Source organism: Portunus trituberculatus, chromosome 16, assembly GCF_017591435.1.
Source record: "Portunus trituberculatus isolate SZX2019 chromosome 16, ASM1759143v1, whole genome shotgun sequence".
NCBI classification, from domain to species: Eukaryota; Metazoa; Arthropoda; class Malacostraca; order Decapoda; family Portunidae; genus Portunus; species Portunus trituberculatus.
In genome coordinates, this window is record NC_059270.1 from 7086364 (window position 1) to 7106412 (window position 20049).

The 20049-nt window shown below is 38.7% G+C and overlaps 1 protein-coding gene across 1 annotated transcript; it reads left to right on the forward strand.

Annotated features, from left to right (window-relative positions):
- Nucleotides 1–2700: 2700 nt before the first annotated feature.
- LOC123504402 lies at nt 2701–19477 on the forward strand. The gene is made up of 6 exons (XM_045254868.1): nt 2701–2851; nt 3253–3310; nt 5305–5467; nt 8066–8246; nt 16120–16228; nt 18600–19477. The coding sequence occupies exons 1-6, from the start codon at nt 2846–2848 to the stop codon at nt 18884–18886; spliced, it is 804 nt and encodes a 267-aa protein (XP_045110803.1). The 5' UTR covers nt 2701–2845; the 3' UTR covers nt 18887–19477.
- Nucleotides 19478–20049: the final 572 nt, after the last annotated feature.

Sequence of the window (20049 nt, forward strand, 5' to 3'; positions counted from 1 at the left end):
TTCTTTAAAGCCATGAAAGATTTTTTTTTTTCTTCACCAATCGCAATGGTGAACGCCAATACACTGGATTCCTACAAGAAACATTACAGGCTACTTACTGCGATTTAATTTAGGCCTAGATGAAAAAATAAAACTGAATAAAAAAAGTACTAACAATTTACAGTCCTTTGTAAGTCCTCAGTTTTGGTCACACCTTCCTTCAGTGACGTCAAAAAAAGAATGAAAAAATAAAATGAAAAATAAATAAATGAACAAATATCAATGAGCGAAAAAAAATTGCCAGATGGGTAATAAAAATTTATATTTATAGTGCCTCACGGGCGAGGGTTTAATGTTCGAGCGCTATGTATACAGTGGACGACACACACACACACACACACACACACACACACACACACACACACACACACACACACACACACACACACACACGTATACAAACATACAGACCAAGAATGTAGGAACCGATCATATGTTCTTCCACCCGAAGGCGCACTGTGACGACTCCTTCCCATCCTAGACAGGTAGCAGCCTCTCCATAAGAGTAATGTATATTGAAACAGTGTCTACTTTCTTTGCAGTGGCTCTTCAGGAACGAACACACACACACACACACACACACACACACACACACACACATACACACACACACACACACCGTCTTACTCCACAACAATCACTCTCCATTAAGTTATTACACGTGTTTTCCTACTGCTGTCAAAAATGTAAATATCTACTGAAAGATGTTCTACCATTTTTTCTCTCCGCCTCTCAAGCCATTAGTAGTTGATGCCTTGGTTGTCACCGCTCCAACCCACTCCAGCATCGCCTCGCCACTTAGACACGTAATTCCTATATCAATAACTTTCCCCTCCGTGTATGTTGTCGTCGTGAAGGACATGCACAACGCAGCAACACCCAACACGTGCCTAATTCCTTGATAACTTTCTCGTTTGTAATGTTAGAGTAATTTCATGTATTTCACAAAATTATAACTTTGAACTAGTGTAATCTTACTGTAATCTACTGCATACCAACAAATTATTATAACTTATTCTTCCCCGGCATATCATGTAAAAAAAAAAAGTTACTACAAAAGAAAGGAAATGTGACAGTGGCAAAACAGACAATCTACTAGTGCATATATATATCGTAAATAGAAAGGTCTTAACATAGCGTGCACACAGAGTTTCTCAGTAATTTGATTAGAGTTACATGAACCTTCTCAGTAATCTGATTAGTTACATAAGTCTTGGAACAGCTGAAGGGCCTCGCCATGTGAGCATTGGGTTGCCAGGGAAGGTTGACTGACCTGTCCCTTCCCTCCTTAAAGGTCCCGCTCTGAGGTGTGACACGCAGTGATTACCCGCATACATTGTGAGGGTCACTAACTGCACACGCCAACAACGGACCTGAATCTTTAATTAGCGGTCCGCCTCTCCCAAATTAGTTCCCGGCTGTGATGACAAAGCAGAGCTGTACAGTATGAGGCCGCCGGAGCGGTCCGATCGTGCTGTGTGCTCATCCCGACAACATATTTCACCGTCATAGTTGACTCATTGTAGTAATTCATTTCGCACATTGGTATTATAATAATATGTCTGTCACCAAATGTGTGAATATTAACGCTAGCGATTTACATTTTTAATCAACGGCAAACTATAAATAAATTCAAATAACTCTACTCACAAAACAAGCCTCATCATCATATTCAAATGAATATTTTTATTATTTTGGGACAAGGGCCAAAGTTGCTGAGGACAGCATGGAGGGAAGATGGCGGCGGAACCATGGTGTCGCTACCGTCAGATTGTCTGCAGTGCTCACTGTTTGTAGCTTATCTCTTTTGAACTTCATAAGTAAAAACTGTGACATATTGTAATATCAAACTTTTACATAACAAAGAAAGGACAGTTTGATGTACTCAAATATATTACAGGGACGAGAACACGTATAGGTGTAGCTTTCATCTAAATAAAACCTTGGATGTCTCATCTCCTTCGTCAGTTTGAAGCACTTGAAAATATAGGAAAAAAATACTGGCCCAGAACAATCACCATTAAACTGTATTGTCCATTCGCTGGTGGCAAGCAGACGACCTCCAGTGAAAGCAAGGTGCCAGTGCTGGAGGATGTGAATGAAAGGAATGAGAGAAGAGGAGGAGACGAGTATGCAAAGTTATGTAAAGATAACTATAAGTGCAGAATTCAGTCGCGGCCACACCCTCATGGGATTGAAGAGGACTGTGTTTGTGTGTGTGTGTGTATATATATATATATATATATATATATATATATATATATATATATATATATATATATATATATATATATATATATATATATATATATACACACACACACACACACACACACACACACACACACACAATTTGCAGCGTCACTATACAAAGGAACGACACTGTCCTGACTAATGGCATGAAGAGCGGAACGAACAGGAGCACAGGCCACCTGCCAGCCAAGACAAGGGGCGTCACCTGCCAATGAATAATACATCACCTTCTCTTATCTTTTCCACGAGAAATTAATGTATCAATGACACATTCACATATCACGCCAACAACAAAGCTGATGCTACAGTATATAGTTCTGTAAGGTAAAAATGCAGGGGACAAATGAACTACCCAGCCAGTATCTGTGTGCCCCGTGCTGAGCCGCGGTAGACCTGTCCTGTGTGAGGGTATAAAAGCAGGACAACACCTTCAGCCCCTCCCACTGGTGTGTTCACTCTGACCTGGAACACACCACCACTACCACCACCACCACCTCCACACCAGCATCACCACAACCAACCTCGACAGGGTCGATACCGCTGCCATCACACTATGCAGGTAGGATACAGATACCGGAAAAGAAATATGTGAAAATATGTATATCACTGAAAAATAAATAAGTAACAATATGCCCATGCAAATCTTGAAAAGAACACAACTTTTCACATCAGCATCAAATACTCAAGTGAATCTCTACGAAGACTATTAAGAAGTCAAATGGATAACTGCATGAAACATTGAGAGATTCTTGTTTCCGCGCCACAAGACAAAACAAATGAAACCAAACACTATCGAAAATACCAAACCTTAGCATGTGCAACGCTATATGGTTGGACAGTAATGATCTAATATCAAACACACACACACACACACACACACACACACACACACACACACACACACACACACACACAGGTAGAGTTCACTAAATCAGGACCCTAATGCTGTTTCTTACGCAGGTGACACTTAAATCGCTGGTTCTGTTGGTGTGGGTGCCTTCTTGCCTCGCTCAGATCGGTAAGTCCTTTCCTCCCTAATCTCTGTGTAGTGGCTTCTCTTCAAGCTTAATAAGATGGTTAAATGTAAGTTCATAATCATAACCATCATACTGCCCTTAAACAAACAAGCTACCTCAATGTTACTCATGCTGCAGCAGTGTTATGTGCAGCAGTATCGTATCCGCCTCCGCAACAGCATCCACGTAGCCTCTGCAGTAAAATTAACCCCTTCAATACTGGGACACATTTTTACCTTGAGATTTGTTCGGGAATAGAGCATTTTATTGACATTAGGAAGGGTCTATGGAGGTCTGAAGATCAATGGCCAAAGTCTTCACTATTCTAACCCCACATGAGTTTCTGAAGCTGTATAAAACCACCAAATAGTAAACAGAATGAATATGAAAATCCGTCATGGTACTGAAGGAGTTAATATCCGTATTACTATCAGCAACCATTTTTTAAAACAACAAAATATCCGCCTCCGCCTCCACAACCGAATTTGCAGACGACTCATATTCTAAATCCACAAACGCATCCACATCCGAGTTAAAAAAAAAAAAACGCGGATATTGCAGATCTGTATAAGTGAGAACAACCACGTGGAAGGATCGTGTGTGTGTGGGGGGGGTGTAATTCACCTCGGTTGCCTGATGGTCACCCAGCCAGTCTTCCCCATTACCGAGCGAGCTCAGAGCTCACAGTCTATGACATAGACCGATCTTCGGGTAGGACTGAGACCACAACACACTGTTTGATCTGCTGCAGTCTCTGACGAGACAGCCAGACGTTACCCTACGAACGAGCTCAGAGCTCATTATTTCCGATCTTCGGATAGGCCTGAGACCAGGCACACACACATCACACACCGGGACAACAAGGTCACAACTCCTCGATTTACATCCCGTACCTACTCACTGCTAGGTGAACCCTCTCGTGAAAGGAGTCAAATATCTCCACCCGGCCAGTGTGTGTGTGTGTGTGTGTGTGTGTGTGTGTGTGTGTGTGTGTGTGTGTGTGTGTGTGTGTGTGTGTGTGTGTAGAAAAGTTTGTGACAGTTTGTGTCTAAGGATATATATATATATATATATATATATATATATATATAGAGAGAGAGAGAGAGAGAGAGAGAGAGAGAGAGAGAGAGAGAGAGAGAGAGAGAGAGAGAGAGAGAGAGAGAGAGAGAGAGAGAGAGAGAGAGAGAGAGAGACGTATTAAGAAGTCACTAGAGAATAATCTATATTCTCACTATAGTGCGACTGAGAGCAGTGTGAGTGAGGGAGAGAGCAGTGCAAAAGTTAGCAATAGAAAGTGAGAGTGAATAAGGATGATCCCGAGTCCTGCTGAATTTAAGTGTGGCTGACACTCGTCACTAAATGATGTACAATGAATAATATCTATCATATACTAGTGATTGTGATGTAAAAAAAAAAAAAAAAAAAAATCCACAGCTATTATCCTCATGATCCAATCGTTGCGGCTCCTCAAACTCTGACCAACTGATCAGCATATAATATAGGGTGCTGGTAACAGTGGGAAAGTACACTACAGTAAACATCAACTCAAGATTATTCACATATTTCCTCATAAGGGATCATATCTTACCATAAAGGCTACGCTTCTCTACATAATCACGGGTATAAGTAACTACTGAATTATGCTTCTGATTACAATATAATGGATGAGTTTGTGTATTCGTACATTATTGTATTCTGTTTCTAAGAATAATAAGTCTGTATATCAAAATAGATAACCTTTCTGCATTTTAAGAAAGGCATGACGTTACTGCGAGCACGTTCAGTAAATCTACACACCACACTCGCACTGGTGGCAGACACAGCTATAAAAAAGCAGATTCCATAATTAAAAAATTATTAAGTCAAACAAATAAGTTTTTAAAAATTTTGATAAACAAAGATGAACAGTTTCGTCAGCAACCAAATGCCATTACAAAAGTGTATACATATTAGCTATTACCAGCACGATGACCGAGCATCACCCACACCCTCACAGGACCACCGAGAACTTACAAGGCGCCACGCTTTCCCGGCTTCACTTCTCCAGCTCCCCCCGCACCAGCGCCACCCACCAACGTCCTCCCACCTGCAACCAACGGCCGGCAGAAATGTGCCCCAGGTGACAGGGTGCCAGGTCCCACCTGCACTTCGTTCTATATGTGAGTGCTTGCCGCTATGATTATGTATTTTTTCTCCTATTCTGTCCACCTCACTATTGCAGAAACTGTCATTTCCAATCATTCATTTCTTTTACTGGTAAACAATGGAAGTCTCTTCCTGCTTTTTCCTTTCTTTTTCTTCTTCTTCTTTCGTTGTAAAAGAAGAGTATCAAGACAATTCTGAAACATAAATCAGTTTTTCTTCTTATCTTAGTTATTCTCTGGCATGGAACGGCATTTTACCGACTTTGATTCTTCCCCGTTAAGTAAATCCATCAACAAAAATAAACAAATACATACACGTCACATGAGTTAACATCCTCACTAACTGAACAAAAATATGGAATACTTCAGCCTTTTCATAGATCAGCCAATTAATATTCTATCTGGAATCTGGAGTTCAATACTCTATCTGGAAGAATAAGAATACAGATACATTGATATACTAGAAAATAGTGGAAAGAATGATAGATGACAGATTGAGAGAGAAGGTTGAAATAATGAAAGAGCAGCTGAGATTTATGAAGAAATGTGGAACAACAGATGGTATATTTTATCTGAAGCAACTATTGGAAAAATTCAAAGAAAAGCAGAGGGAATTACATATGGTCTTTACAGACCTTAAAAAAGCTTATAACCGAGTCCCAAGACAAGAAGCGTGGAAGAGTCTGGAGAAGAAGGTTGTTCCCGAAAAGCTTGCGAGATTAATTCAGTAAATGTACCTGAAGGTATTCACTAAAGTGAAGAGAAGTGTTGGAGATACTGAGGGATTTAAGGTGAGAATTGGATTACACCAGAGGTCACCACTTAGCCCATTCATTTTCAACATAGCAATGGATGCTATGACAGTGGATGTAAGGGAAGCAATGCCAAGGAGCATATTGTATGCAGATGATACTGTTCTATGTGCTGAGCACAGCGACGATCTTGAAATGAAATTGAAAAGATAGAGAACAGCACCGGAAGACAGAAGAATTAAAATAAGTAGGACCAAGACTGAGTATATGTTTACCAACCTCGAAGATTATGCTAGACAAAGTCTTATAGACTAAACAGATAGCAAATGAAGAGAATAGACAGGTGCAAGTACTTAGGATCCATAGTCAATGGCGAAGGAAGTATGGAAGAAGTCAAACATCGGATGCAGAAAGGGTGGAACAACAGGAGAGGCGCCTCGAGAAAGCTTTGTGATAAGAGTGCGAATGAAATTGAAAATAAAATTCCATACGACAGTTGTAACAACAGCTAAGGATGCTATACGGGACAGAAACAGCAAGCATGAGGAAGACTGAGGAGTAGATGAATGTTGCAGAAATAAGAATGTTTTGGTGAATTTCTGGAGTTACAAGAAAGGATAAAAGCAGGAATTATTATAAAAGAGGGGCAACAAAGACAGTGTATCAAAGAAATTACAAGAAAGGAGACTAAGATGGAATTTGGACACTTAATGAGAAGAGACGAGTATCATGTTGGAAGGCAGGCTTTGGAAATGGTTGGTGAGAGGTTGAAAAGGAGGAGGGAGACCGAGAAAGAGGTGGAAAGATTGCGTGAAAGAGGATCTGAAGAAGGGAATTAATAAGAATAAAGCATAAGACTGAAATAATGGATGGAAACGGATCACCCGTGACAGCGTGCCAATATAGAAATGAGTTTAAGTAGGGAAGAAAACATACAAAAAATAGCTTTTTCTTTTTTTTTTTTTCTTTTCTTTTTTGTCATGGCTAAAGGTATGGCAATGCGAGAAGAAGTAAAGCACTTTTGACAAGTGTGCCTCCAAAGTGATCGTTTTCTATTTTCACATACTGCCATTCTTTAAATCGGAGCCATAACCATGATATATATATATATATATATATATATATATATATATATATATATATATATATATATATATATATATATATATATATATATATATATATATATATATATATATATATATATATATATATATATATATATATATATATATATATATATATATATAATCTTTTAAAGTTCCCTAACACCTGATAAGTGATTCTGTTCCATTCATCTTGTTTTAATTGTTCATCAAATTCGTAGCATTTTCTTTGAGATAAAGCAAATCTGTCCAGAAATTAACAAATAAACAACAAATAAACGAACATCTGTGTTTATATTCAATAAATTATAATGTCTGGGAACAGAATAATTCTTTGAATTATAACTTGTCTATTCAGTGATTATTTATTCTCTATTTTCCCCAGAAATACAGTACTCATTTCTAGATAACCATGTATATAATAAAGTGGATGGATACAAAAATAAAGTTTATCCTATATAATAATTAATTTGCTATAACAACACATTTGGTGTGTTCTCATATACGTATGCTTAATTATGTGTTTAACATAGATAATTAATTTACTGCAGTGACTTCTTTTTTGTTACAATCACAAGATATATATATATATATATATATATATATATATATATATATATATATATATATATATATATATATATATATATATATATATATATATATATATCAATGGACCTCCAAACATAATGTAATCAATCTAATTATATAAATTTGCTTGTCTGTAAATAAAGACAAAATTTTCCAACATACAGGTGTGTAGGTGGTAGTAAATATGCCACAAGAAGAGCAAAGTTTGAATGTGCCCCAGGGACAGTCTTTGACAGCCAGATGGGCAGCTGCGTCTTCAGCTCAGGATCAGACTGCATCCCATTAGTGGTAGCACCACCAGCCACACCCCCCACCACAACTACCAATTCTTGCACACGTTATCAGGTAAATCATTCAAATACATTTTCATTCTCTTCTGTATCAACTTATTTAGAGTATGAAAGGAAAGAATGCTGACTAATGAGCTCTTAATTGAGATTATTCAAGCTGCAATACAGCATACATATTGCTGTGAATTAAAAACATTTCACATTATGTATTTTCATCTAAGAAAGTAGTATATAGCTATGACAATATTATTTTACTAAAATGGGACTCACTGAGATACAATTTCCTCTCATTCATCTTCACCCACAACCTGAGGAGGTACTCTGCTGATTTTCATTGGAATAACCACTGCTTCTGTCTCTGACATGGAGGCATACATTCTTCACCCTTCTTTTGACATAAACCTCCCAAACCTTGGTTTAATACAGCCTGTTCTCATACTAAACATGATAGAAAGGAGGCCCACAAAAGGTACTTGAGCCTTCCATCACTTGAATCATATGTCCTCTATATTTCTGCCCGGAATTATGCTAAGTCTGTTCTCCAACTTGCCAAAACTCCTTCATTAATAGAAATCGTCAAAATCTTTTGAGATCCAACTCTCCTAAACACTTCTGGCATCTGACCAAAATCACCTCCAATAACAATTTGCTTCTTCATCTTTCCCTTTTTTTTATTTTATCTTGATAGCACCACTGCCACCACATCTGTCTCTAAAGCTAAATTCTTCTCTCAAACCTATGCTATTAACTCCACCTCAGATAAATCTGGACTTGTTCCTCTCTCTCTTCCCCTTTCTGACTACCTCATGCCACTGACCGAAGTTCTTTGCAATTATATTTTCCATGTCCTCGCTGGCCTTAACCCTCAAAAGGCTTATGGACCTGATGGGGTCTTCCTATTGTTCTTAGAAACTGTGCCTCCATGCTTACACCTTACCTGACAAAATTCTTTTAACTCTGAGTGTAAAGGTGGTAAGCCCAGACTGGATCAGGAACACTGTATACTCTCTCAAGTTTCAATCACAAGATCTTCTTCAGAAAGAGTCACAGACAATGCCAGACAAATTGGACTGTCTGTCTATCAGCTTCTATCTTTCTTCTTGCTGGAAGTTTGCCTACATTCAGCCTGTTCCTAAAAAGGGTGACCTATCTAATCCCTTAAATTACAGCCCTATTGCTTTAACCTCATGCTTATTTAAAGATTTTAATGTATCTTAATAGGAAAATTAGTAAACATCTATCACTTCAATCTTTTACCTGATCACCAGTTTGACTTCCAACAAGGCCACTCTACCAGTGATCTTCTGGCTTTCCTAAATGAGTTTTGTCATCCTTGCTGTTACCTTAGATATATTAAAAGCTTTTTATATATTCTGACACAAAGCTTTGATCTACAAACTCTTCTCTTACAGCTTCTATCCTTCTATCTGCAACTTTATCTCAAGTTTCCTCTCCAACTGTTCTATTGCTGCTGTGGTTGACAACCATTGCTCTTCTTCTAAATCGATTAACAGTGGTGTTCCTCAGGATACTGTACTGTCATCCACACTCTTCCTATTACTCATCAATGATCTTCAAAACACAAACTTCTTGTCCTATCCATTCTTGCCCTGATGATACCACCATACATTTTTCCAAGTCTTTTCAGAGACAACCAACTCTACAGGAAGTAAATAGATCACACAAGGAAGCTAAAGAATGCATCACTTTTGATCCCTGTAAAATTTCTGATTGGGGTAAAGATAACTTAGTATTGTTCAATCTCTCAAAAACTCATTTCCTCCATCAATCAACTCAACACAACCTTCCAGACAACTATCCCTCATCTTCAATGATACTCAACTGTCCCCCTCTTCTACAGTAAAAATTCTCAGTTTGTCTTTTACTTATAATCTAAACTGGAAACTTCACATCTTTTCTCTACCTTAATCAGCTTCTATGGTTTTCTGAATAGTCACCACAGATTTTGTCAACCACACCAACTGCTAACTCAGTACATTGAGGGGTTCATTTTCCCATGTAAGAAGTATTTTTCACATGTATTTGGGGGGGTTCCATTCATACTGCTCTCTCAGATAGGGTGGAATCAAAAGTTTTTCATCTTATCAATTGCTCTTATCCAACTGATGGTCTTCAGTTTCTTATTGCCACAGTTTTTTATCCCTTGCTATTTTCTTTCCATGACAACTGTTCTTCTGGTGTTGGTAACTGCATGCCTCCCTTCCTGCTGTTGCCTCGCTACATAAGACTTTCTTCTTTCTTTTACTTCTATTCTGTCCACCTCCCTAATGCAAGATTTAACCAGTACCTTCAGTCATTCAATCATCCCTTTCTTTGGAACTCCTTGCCAGTTTCTCTATTTCCATTTATCTATCATATGAACTCTTTAAGAAAAGTTTCAAGACATTTATCCTTTTCTTTTGGCTAACTCTCACCCCAGTTAGGGAACTGGCATCTCGAGTTAGTAGGCATTTGTTTAGTAATTTCTGTTGCCCTTGGCCAGTTTTCTCCTCTTACATAAAAAAGCAGAAACCAGCATATAAATATTATTGGTGAAGGCTACACACCATTACATGTAACATATCTATTGCATGGAAATTCAAGTAGTGATAGATGCTAAGATTATCAAATATAAACAGCCATTACAAACATAGTACTATGTACTTTTTGGATGATATTCCCAACCAATGTTACATGTTTCTCTTCTAGCTTCTTATGAGAGAATTCTATACTAATATAATGTTTGCCTCCAATACACCCTCATTATATCTTCACCCACATAAAGCTTGCATAGATATACACTTGATGCCGTTACTAAGATACTATAGCTACATCATCTGTGTATCAATTGAAGTTATCAATATAAATGAGAAGAGATACACATATGTAAACATCTATAAAATACTATCTCGTTTACTGATCTATATAATTTTTAATATGTTATTGTAGAAGTCACTGGGATTTCTAACTAGTTCTTACTCTGTTTTTCTTTGTAAAATAAGTGATTACTTATATTTTCCTTCATTCTGGCTACTGTCTTCCACTATATTATAATATATGGCCAATAAAAACTAAATACAATGACACTTCCATCCAGTTTAGTGCAAAGAAAGGCATATTTGAAGGACTAGAAGCATCACTTGCATAGTAAAAAAGCAGGAAATTAGAGAATATTGACTGTTAAGAGATATTAAGTAGCTATCTAAGGAACATGTGAAGTCAGACATTCTGAGTCATCTACACCAGTTTTTCTCACCCTCCCAAAATGATAACTTGGTACAGAGGCCTTATCTTTCCAAGTATGGAGTATGTTTCACATGTACAGGGAGGCTTCTACTGTTACTGTTCTTTTAGACAGGGTGGAATAAAAACATTTCATCTTATCAACTCTTCTCCTCTAACTGAATGTCTTCAGCCTATTTCTGTTTGCTGCAGTGTTGCACCTCTAGCTATCTTCTACCAAAATTTTCATACCAATCACTTACTTTTTTCTTTATTTTACTGACTGCATTTTCCCTCTCCACCAGCAGTCACACTACAAAAGACTTTATTCATTTTCATCCCTATCCTGTCCACTTCCCTAATGCAAGAGTTAACCAGTAGTCCCAATCTTCATCTGTATCTGTATCTCTGGTAAACTCTATAACTCCCTGCCTACTCTGTATTTCTACCTTCCTATGACTGGAACTCTTTCAAGAGGGAGGTTTCAAGACACTTATCCTCTGGTACTGATTAACACTTTGACTGTATGAGTACCAGCACTTCAGTGAACCTTTTTTATAAAGCTACTTTTGTTGCCCTTGGTTGGTCCCCCTCTTACATTAAAAAAAAAAAAAAAAAAAAAAAATTTATGCAGGAGAGAAACCAGCCAAAGGCAGTGAAATATTAAAAGAAAAAGGCCCACTTGAAGTGCTGGTTCCCTTAAAGAATAGTAAAGAAGTCATGTCATAGGAAAACTGAAATACAGAAGCAGGCATGGAGTTCCAGAGTTTACCAGAGAAAGTTAAGAACGATTGACAGTACTTTTTTTTTCTTTCTATGCAGGAGAGAAAGGGAAACAAAATATAAAAAATAAAAGAAAAAAAAAGGCCCACTTAAGAAGTGCTGGTTCCCTAAAAGAAAAGTAAAGAGTTAGCCAAAATTAAGGAGTAAATATTTGTCTTGATACCTCCCTCTTAAAAGAAGTGAAGTTGTAGGAAGACGGAAATACAGAAGCAGGTAAGGAGTTCCAGAGTTTACCAGTGAAAGGTATGAATGACCGAGAGTACTGGTTAACTCTTGCATTAGGGAGTTGGACAGAATTGGGATGAGAGGATGAAGAAAGCCTTGTGCACTGAGGTTACAGGAGGAGGGGAGGCATGCAGTTAGCAAGATCAGTAGAGCAGTTAGCATGAAAATAGCGATAAAAGATAGAAAGAGATGCAACATTTTGAGGGTGAGAAAGAGGCTGAAGACAGTCAGTCAGAGAAGGGGAATTATTGAGACAAAAAGCTTTTGATTCCCACCATCTAATAAAACTGTGTGAGTGGAACCCCCTCCAAAAAATGCAGAGTACTCCACACAGGGGCAGATCATGCACGCCCTTGTACAGAGTTAACAGTGGGAGGGGAAAGACAAACTCACGGAGATGCTTCAGAATGCCTAACCTCATAGAAGATGTTTTAGCAAGTTTCCATTTAAGATTATGAGTAAAGGACAAACCGAGGATATTCAGCGCAGAAGAGGGAGACAGTTAAGTATCACTGAAGAAGAGGAGACAATTGTCTGGAATGTTGTATCAAGCTGATAGATGGAGGAATTGAATTTTTGAGGCATTGAAAACTACTGTTTTTTTTCTGCCCCCATCAGAAATCTTAGAAAAATCAGAAGTCAGGCATTCTGTAGCATCCATACGTGAAGTGTTAACTTTCTGAAGAGGACGTGGAAAGATGTAGGGTGGTATCATCAGCGTAGGAGTGGATAGGGCAAGAAGTTTGGTTAAGATCATTAACAAATAATAGAAAGAGAGTGGGTGACAGGACAGAACCCTCAGAAACACTACTATTAATAGATTTAGGAGAACAGTGGCCATCTACCACAGCTGCAATAGAATGGTCAGAAATGAAACTCGAGATAAAGTTGCAGATAGAATAGAAACCGTAGGAGGGCAGTTTGGAAACCAAAGCTTTGTGTCAGACTCTATCAAAAGCTTTTGATATGTCTAACACAACAGTAAAAGTTTCACCGAAATCTCTAAGAGAGGATGACCAAGACTCAGTAAGGAAAGTCAGAAGATCACCAGTAGAGCAACATTGATGGAAGCCATGCTGGCTATCAGATAGAAGATTGTGAAGTGACAGATGTTTAAGAATCTTCCTACTGCAGACAGATTCAAAGACTTTAGACAACCAAGATATTAAAGCTATAGGACGGTAGTTTGAGGGATTAGAACGGTGCCCCTTTTTAGGAAGAGGCTGAATGTAGACGAACTTCTAGCAAGAAGGAAAGGTAGAATTTGATAGAAATAGTTGAAAGAGTCTGGGCAGGCAAGGTGCAAGGTGCAAACACAAGAGCACAGTCTTTGGGAATGATAGAAGGGACCCTATCAGGGCCATAAGCCTTCCAAGGGTTTAGGCCAGCGAGGGCATGGTAAACATCATTATGAAGAACTTCGACTGAAGGCATGAAATTGTCTGAGGGAGGAGGAGAGGGAGGGACAAGCCATGAATCATCCAAGGTGTTCTTAGCAAAGGTCTGAGAGAAGAGTTCAACTTTAAAGACAGAAGAGATGGCAGTGGTGCCATCAGAATGAAAATAAAGGAGGGAAAGATGAAGAAGTAAAGTTATTGGAGATGTTTTTGGCCAAATGCCAGAAGTCTCAAGAAGAGTCTGATTTTGAAAAATTTAGACATTTTCTATGTATGAAGGAGTGTTTGACGAGTTGAAGAACAGACTTGGCATGATTCCAGGCAGAAATATGAAGTGCACGAGATTCAGGAGATGGAAAGCTCAAGTACTATTTGCGGGCAACCTCTCTATCATGTATAGCATGAGAACAGGCTGTGTTAAATCAAGGTTTAGAAGGTTTAGGTTGAGAAAAAGTAGGAATGTACACCTCCATGCCAGACACTATCACCTGTTATGCATTCAGCACACAGATAAATAAATAAATAAATAAATAAATAAAAATATATATATATATATATATATATATATATATATATATATATATATATATATATATATATATATATATATATATATATATATATATATATATATATATATATATATATATATATATATATATATATATATATATATATCAGGTGCTATAATGAGAAAGTATGAAGGATCACCATAAGAGAACCAGGGCTTGTCTTCATAGTTTCAGCATATGGTGAGAACAGAAGGAGAAAGATTGATGAAAAAATAATTGGACCTGATGTGCGAGGTGTCAGGCTAAGGTTAAAGATTATGAATAAAAGTGGACAGAAGTGTGAAGATGGAATTAGTTGCAAAGTTGAGATGAAGACACAAGTTGAGACAAGTTACTTTATTCTCTTTTATTCTCTAACGTTTGGTCACAAGACCATCTGTACACTCTCTCTGACGATGGACTTGTGACCGAAACGTTAGAGAATAAAGTAACTTGTCTCAACTTGTGTTTTCCTACCACTCAATACTCACATTAGTTGCAAAATTGATATATGAGAAGAATAATTCCATATGATAGTGCTGAATGGAGAACAGTAGAGAAAATACAAATGGAATGTCACTTAAGAGCCTCTACTGTAGTGGTCCTTAATCTCTTTGAAATTGATCCAAAATTCTAGCCAGTTTGACTATGGCAGCCCATAAATCTTTATAAACACTTAATCAATATACAAATTGATCTATAAGGTAATACACAGTAAATGAGGCTGTTTTTTCACCTTAATTGTCTGTCTTGGATTTTCTTTCTAAGCCTTAGATGTTGATGACTTATGTTCCCTATATACAGGATTAACACTTTGCTAAAATTTCAAATAGGTTTATTTGAGGTGGGAGGAGGGAAACTCTGTACGTATAACCAGTGATCAAATTAAACAGCTTGGCAACCCAACTCCTGTACAAGAAAGATAATTAGTTTGTAGTACATCAGAAATGCAAGGCATGGGCTCAAAATTTTGGAAATGTGGTTATTTAGAAAAATCATGATAATCATTTGGACAAAGTGAGAATAACAATGCAGAAATGGTAAATGCAAGCCCCAAGAGATTGTTACTTAAGAACAGGAGGTAAATGAAATTCATTGGCCATATCATAAGAGACTTCATAAAGGGATGTTTACTGGGAATAATGAGTGGTAGCAGAGCAAGTTTTGCAATGTAATACCAGTAGTTACAGCTTGCAAATGAATGGAGGGTGGAAGACCTGGTCAGTTAGACAATTAAGAGGGAGATTTATGCTTGCTAACACCACCTGAGAAGCACTTACTTAAACTAAAGGGATGAAACTGATAGGTATCATGCCAAGATGCCCTGTATCTGAGTATATACATATACTGCATGAGAGAACCACATGTCAGGTCCTGATGTTTAAAGATCCGGATATATTTTGTATAACTGGCCCATATACAGCAAGGGTCTGTTCTCTACAACACTGGATGCTAAGATACCCTAAAAACAATGCAGAGAGAGAGAGAGAGAGAGAGAGAGAGAGAGAGAGAGAGAGAGAGAGAGAGAGAGAGAGGGTACGGTACCTTATTTTGAGCTACCCATTTTCAAAGGCTGTCATCATGGATTACAGAGTATAAGCATATACCTACTTATCAGTCAACATTAATATGTCATTATTGATGTACAGCATGTATATAGCTACACATGAATTCTGATCATTATTTGCATTAGCATTAACATTATAACTAGCACTTCGTCACTTGCATCACTATTATCAAATGCTTTCAGCTGGACTCAACCTCAGTATTTGAATGTCTGGAGGAAGGCGTTTTCCCTTATGCCTCGGGCTGTGCACTGTTCTACAAGTGTTTGGTGACAATGGGCTGCACGATAAAAGGTGGGTCAGTCTTTATATCAATTAGGCACTTAGCATTACTACAATATTTGTTTTTAATTATATGATAAAGTGAACTTTTTCTATTGTTGATTAGACTATGTTTTATCTTAATGCAAACACAAATCAAAGTACCATGACCTACTATGCACTGTACCTACATACTGTAAAATGGTAAAATGGGCACCCATTCTTTAAAATTAATTGATGGCTTTGGATGCTGCTGGTTCTTTCTGCATACAAGAGCAGAGACAAGTTGCAAAGGAAGGAGCAACAATCATGTTCCACTTAGAAATAAGTGGAAAAATAATAATACCTTATTATGATCCATCTATTCAATTCATACACCTTCCACTCTATAATTATCACCCCCAAAGCTGTAGGTGCAGTAGTACAAATATGGAATGCTGTCATAAGAGCACATAGAATCACTTTCTGATTCTTGATTCATTTCTCTGGTGTGGCAATGTCCAACTAATGAATGACGACACTCCTTACACTATCATTATTTTTTTCAATATTGAATGTGGATTAATCCTTCGGCTTTCTATTAAAATTTTACAAAATTTAAGCATTGAATGTTGCACATGTGTGTCTACATCACATTACACCAATTTTATATCTCACTATTGTTACGAACGTCCTTTTTCTCCTCCACAAGAGCATATTCGTAACACTAGAACATTTCCACTAACCTTAAACTTCACGGAGTCACTATGGGAAATGCTGTCTGAACACTGAAACTTCATTTTCAGTACACACACACACACACACACACACACACACACACACACACACCATACCTTTACATGACAATGCTTCTTTTGCACAATTATTGCTCTTGATATATTTTCTTAGGTTGTCACTCCAATACCATGACTGGAGATGTCCATCCGTTCATCCCTTCCGTCCTGTTTATGCACAACAGTCCATTGCTCTGGCCTTTCTGTGTGTTGATGCACACAGTATAACAAATATGTAACACGTACACACATACGGAAAGAGAAGTTCATAACTTCACATGTAAACAAATCAAAGTCAGGGGTGCGTTTGAGACGGCACCGTGCCGGGATTCTTTGGGACGCTCGCTCACGAGAGGTAGTGCTGCGGTGACGTCATTAACAAACATGGCGGGCCCTTCGTGCCCTTTCCAGGGACTAGACTATGACTTGGTTCTCCGTCACGCTCACAGATGCACTGGGAAGTACTTTACAAGTACCTGAGTGGGAGAGGTGCTTTGAAGCAGTGGCAATATTTCGCAGTCATGGATGAAATATTTGCTGGAGATCCATCATAGTTCCTGATGCTTTGGCCGCCAAGAACGCGTTACCATAGCAACGAAGCGGGTTTGTTTATTTTACAGAGGAAGCTCCCAAAAGCGTTTGAAAAGACGATCCGGGAGTCTCGGTACGCCGGCATATGCCTGTGCGCCGTCTCAAACACAGCCCAGGGGTGCGTTTGAGACGGCATACCACAGGACCACAGGTTGCCGCTATTGACAGCAAGAACACCTGAACTAACAAGTTGCAACTACGTCTTCCCCACAATTAGTAATCCACAATTATTAGTAATCAATCTTGAGTAGTTCATTTCGATTACTAAGTCTACTCAGTTAATTATCTACTACTCATCAACTCACTTTTCCATACATGAATGGGTGTTTTCGCACTATACAACAGCTGATTATTGTAGCGCGCGCACACTCACACTCACACACACGCCCGGTAGCTCAGTGGTTAGAGCGCTGGCTTCACAAGCCAGAGGACCGGGGTTCGATTCCCCGGCCGGGTGGAGATATTTAGGTGTGTCTCCTTTCACGTGTAGCCCCTGTTCACCTAGCAGTGAGTAGGTACGGGATATAAATCGAGGAGTTGTGACCTTGTTGTCCCGGTGTGTGGTGTGTGCCTGGTCTCAGGCCTATCCGAAGATCGGAAATAATGAGCTCTGAGCTCGTTCCGTAGGGTAACGTCTGGCTGTCTCGTCAGAGACTGCAGCAGATCAAACAGTTCAAACAGTGAAACCTAGTGATTCAGTGGTACAGGGGTCGAGTCAGTGTTGGCCGACATGGGTGGCGTAAGTTCTGATACCTCCTGGGGCTGGTCCTCTTTAGGATTGATTTCATCCGACAAGTGGGGCAGTTAGTGTTTCTTTTGACCAGGGGGATGGGGTGTGTGGTGTGTGAGGTCACAGTCTTACCCGAAGATCAGTAATAAGGGGCACGAGCTCGGACTGAGAGGATAACGGTTGGTGGTTAAGGGTTCGCTTGTGATGAGGCTGTACTCCTATAACGTTTCACACTAAGAACTATTCCTATCTAAGAATATCTTATTCGTCATTTTATAATGTTAATAAATAATCCATTTGTTTCCATCAGGGTTTCTCTTCAGCTGCCCACCCGGCTATCTCTATGACAATCAGCTGAAGAGGTGCGAGAAGGAGACTATAATAGGGCCGTGTGACCGACTGTCGGATGCCGTTGTACAAACCCATGTAATCACGCCGGTTGTTGAGATCAAGCCAGAGAAACTAGACCAATTTTTCGAGTCAGACATATATTGGGACCTGATGCCGTTCTTGCCCAACGAGCCTCAGAAACTTGTGCCTATCCTACCATCCAGCTTCTCCCGAGCACCAGACCGGGAGGTGAGGCCATTTGCTTAAGGGTTGGAACGTCATATGAATATTGTGTCACTGGGAGGGATAATCATATTAGAAATACAACAGGTTAACAAAGAATGGACTAAAATAAATCAACTTGGTTCTTTCTTGAATAAAGTTAACTTGTGTTTCTGATCAGTTTTCAAGTTGTTGGTGGAATGATGTTAAAATATGTTGATATTTTTTATCACAGTACATAAACATACACATTTATGTATTATGATATTATGTAATACAACGTTTTTTTCACTGGTTGATGTGTTTTTCATATACCTTTATATTTGTCTCTCATGAACCTCTTAAATGTTAGTAATTTCTGTAAAATTCACATATCTGTAGAGCGAAAATAAACCGATATATCTCTGGTTGTTTTAAGAATTAGCGTTTCTTCTAATAACTTTTAGAGTATGCATAATATTATTGATAGTTGTAGGATAGATTTACTAGATATCATGAACGTTACCGGCAAGTTTAAAGGATATGTGCTAATTTTAGTGATACTTACATTATCTTTGGTCTTGTCTCGTAAAAGGCTTATGGTTATCACGAAATATCTCTTACTGTTATGAAAAAAAATAAAATAACTATAGGTTGCTCAATAGCCTTCATATCCTGAATCTCTCTCTCTCTCTCTCTCTCTCTCTCTCTTGGAGGCAGACAGAGTCATAGTGGTGGATGGTGACGCTGAGAGGCCTCTCTGTTTCCCTGCGACGCCGTACTGGGAGGAGAGCGGAGGGGCCTCATGATCCGGAGGCATAATATGGACTCTGCATGTCTGCGGCTTGGCTATCGTCTCCCGTGGCAGATCAGTGGGGTGGAGGGAGAGCCACCCTACACCGAGTGCCGTTTGTGGCACGCGCCGAACTCTAATACCATCGAGCACTATTGTCTCCAATGCCCTACAGTTCGTGACGTGGTGCCAAAAGGGCAGACACTAGTGGTCATGAGCCAACATCTTTTACAAAATCATATACTAGAGGAATTGCTTGTGTAATTTCCTTCTTTCATGGGATTTTCCAAATATAATATTTTAATATTGTTTGCACATACGTTATCTTTGTTCTCTCTCTCTCTCTCTCTCTCTCTCTCTCTCTCTCTCTCTCTCTCTCTCTCTCTCTCTCTCTCTCTCTCTGTGTGTGTGTGTGTGTGTGTGTGTGTGTACTCCT

What these genes read in the sequence shown, in the direction of transcription:
- LOC123504402 (XM_045254868.1), top strand. An exon ending in TTCTTGCCTCGCTCAGATCG is followed by an intron (nt 3,311 to 5,304) that starts GTAAGTCCTTTC and finishes ACACCCTCACAG; the next exon opens with GACCACCGAGAACTTACAAG. An exon ending in ACCTGCACTTCGTTCTATAT is followed by an intron (nt 5,468 to 8,065) that starts GTGAGTGCTTGC and finishes TCCAACATACAG; the next exon opens with GTGTGTAGGTGGTAGTAAAT.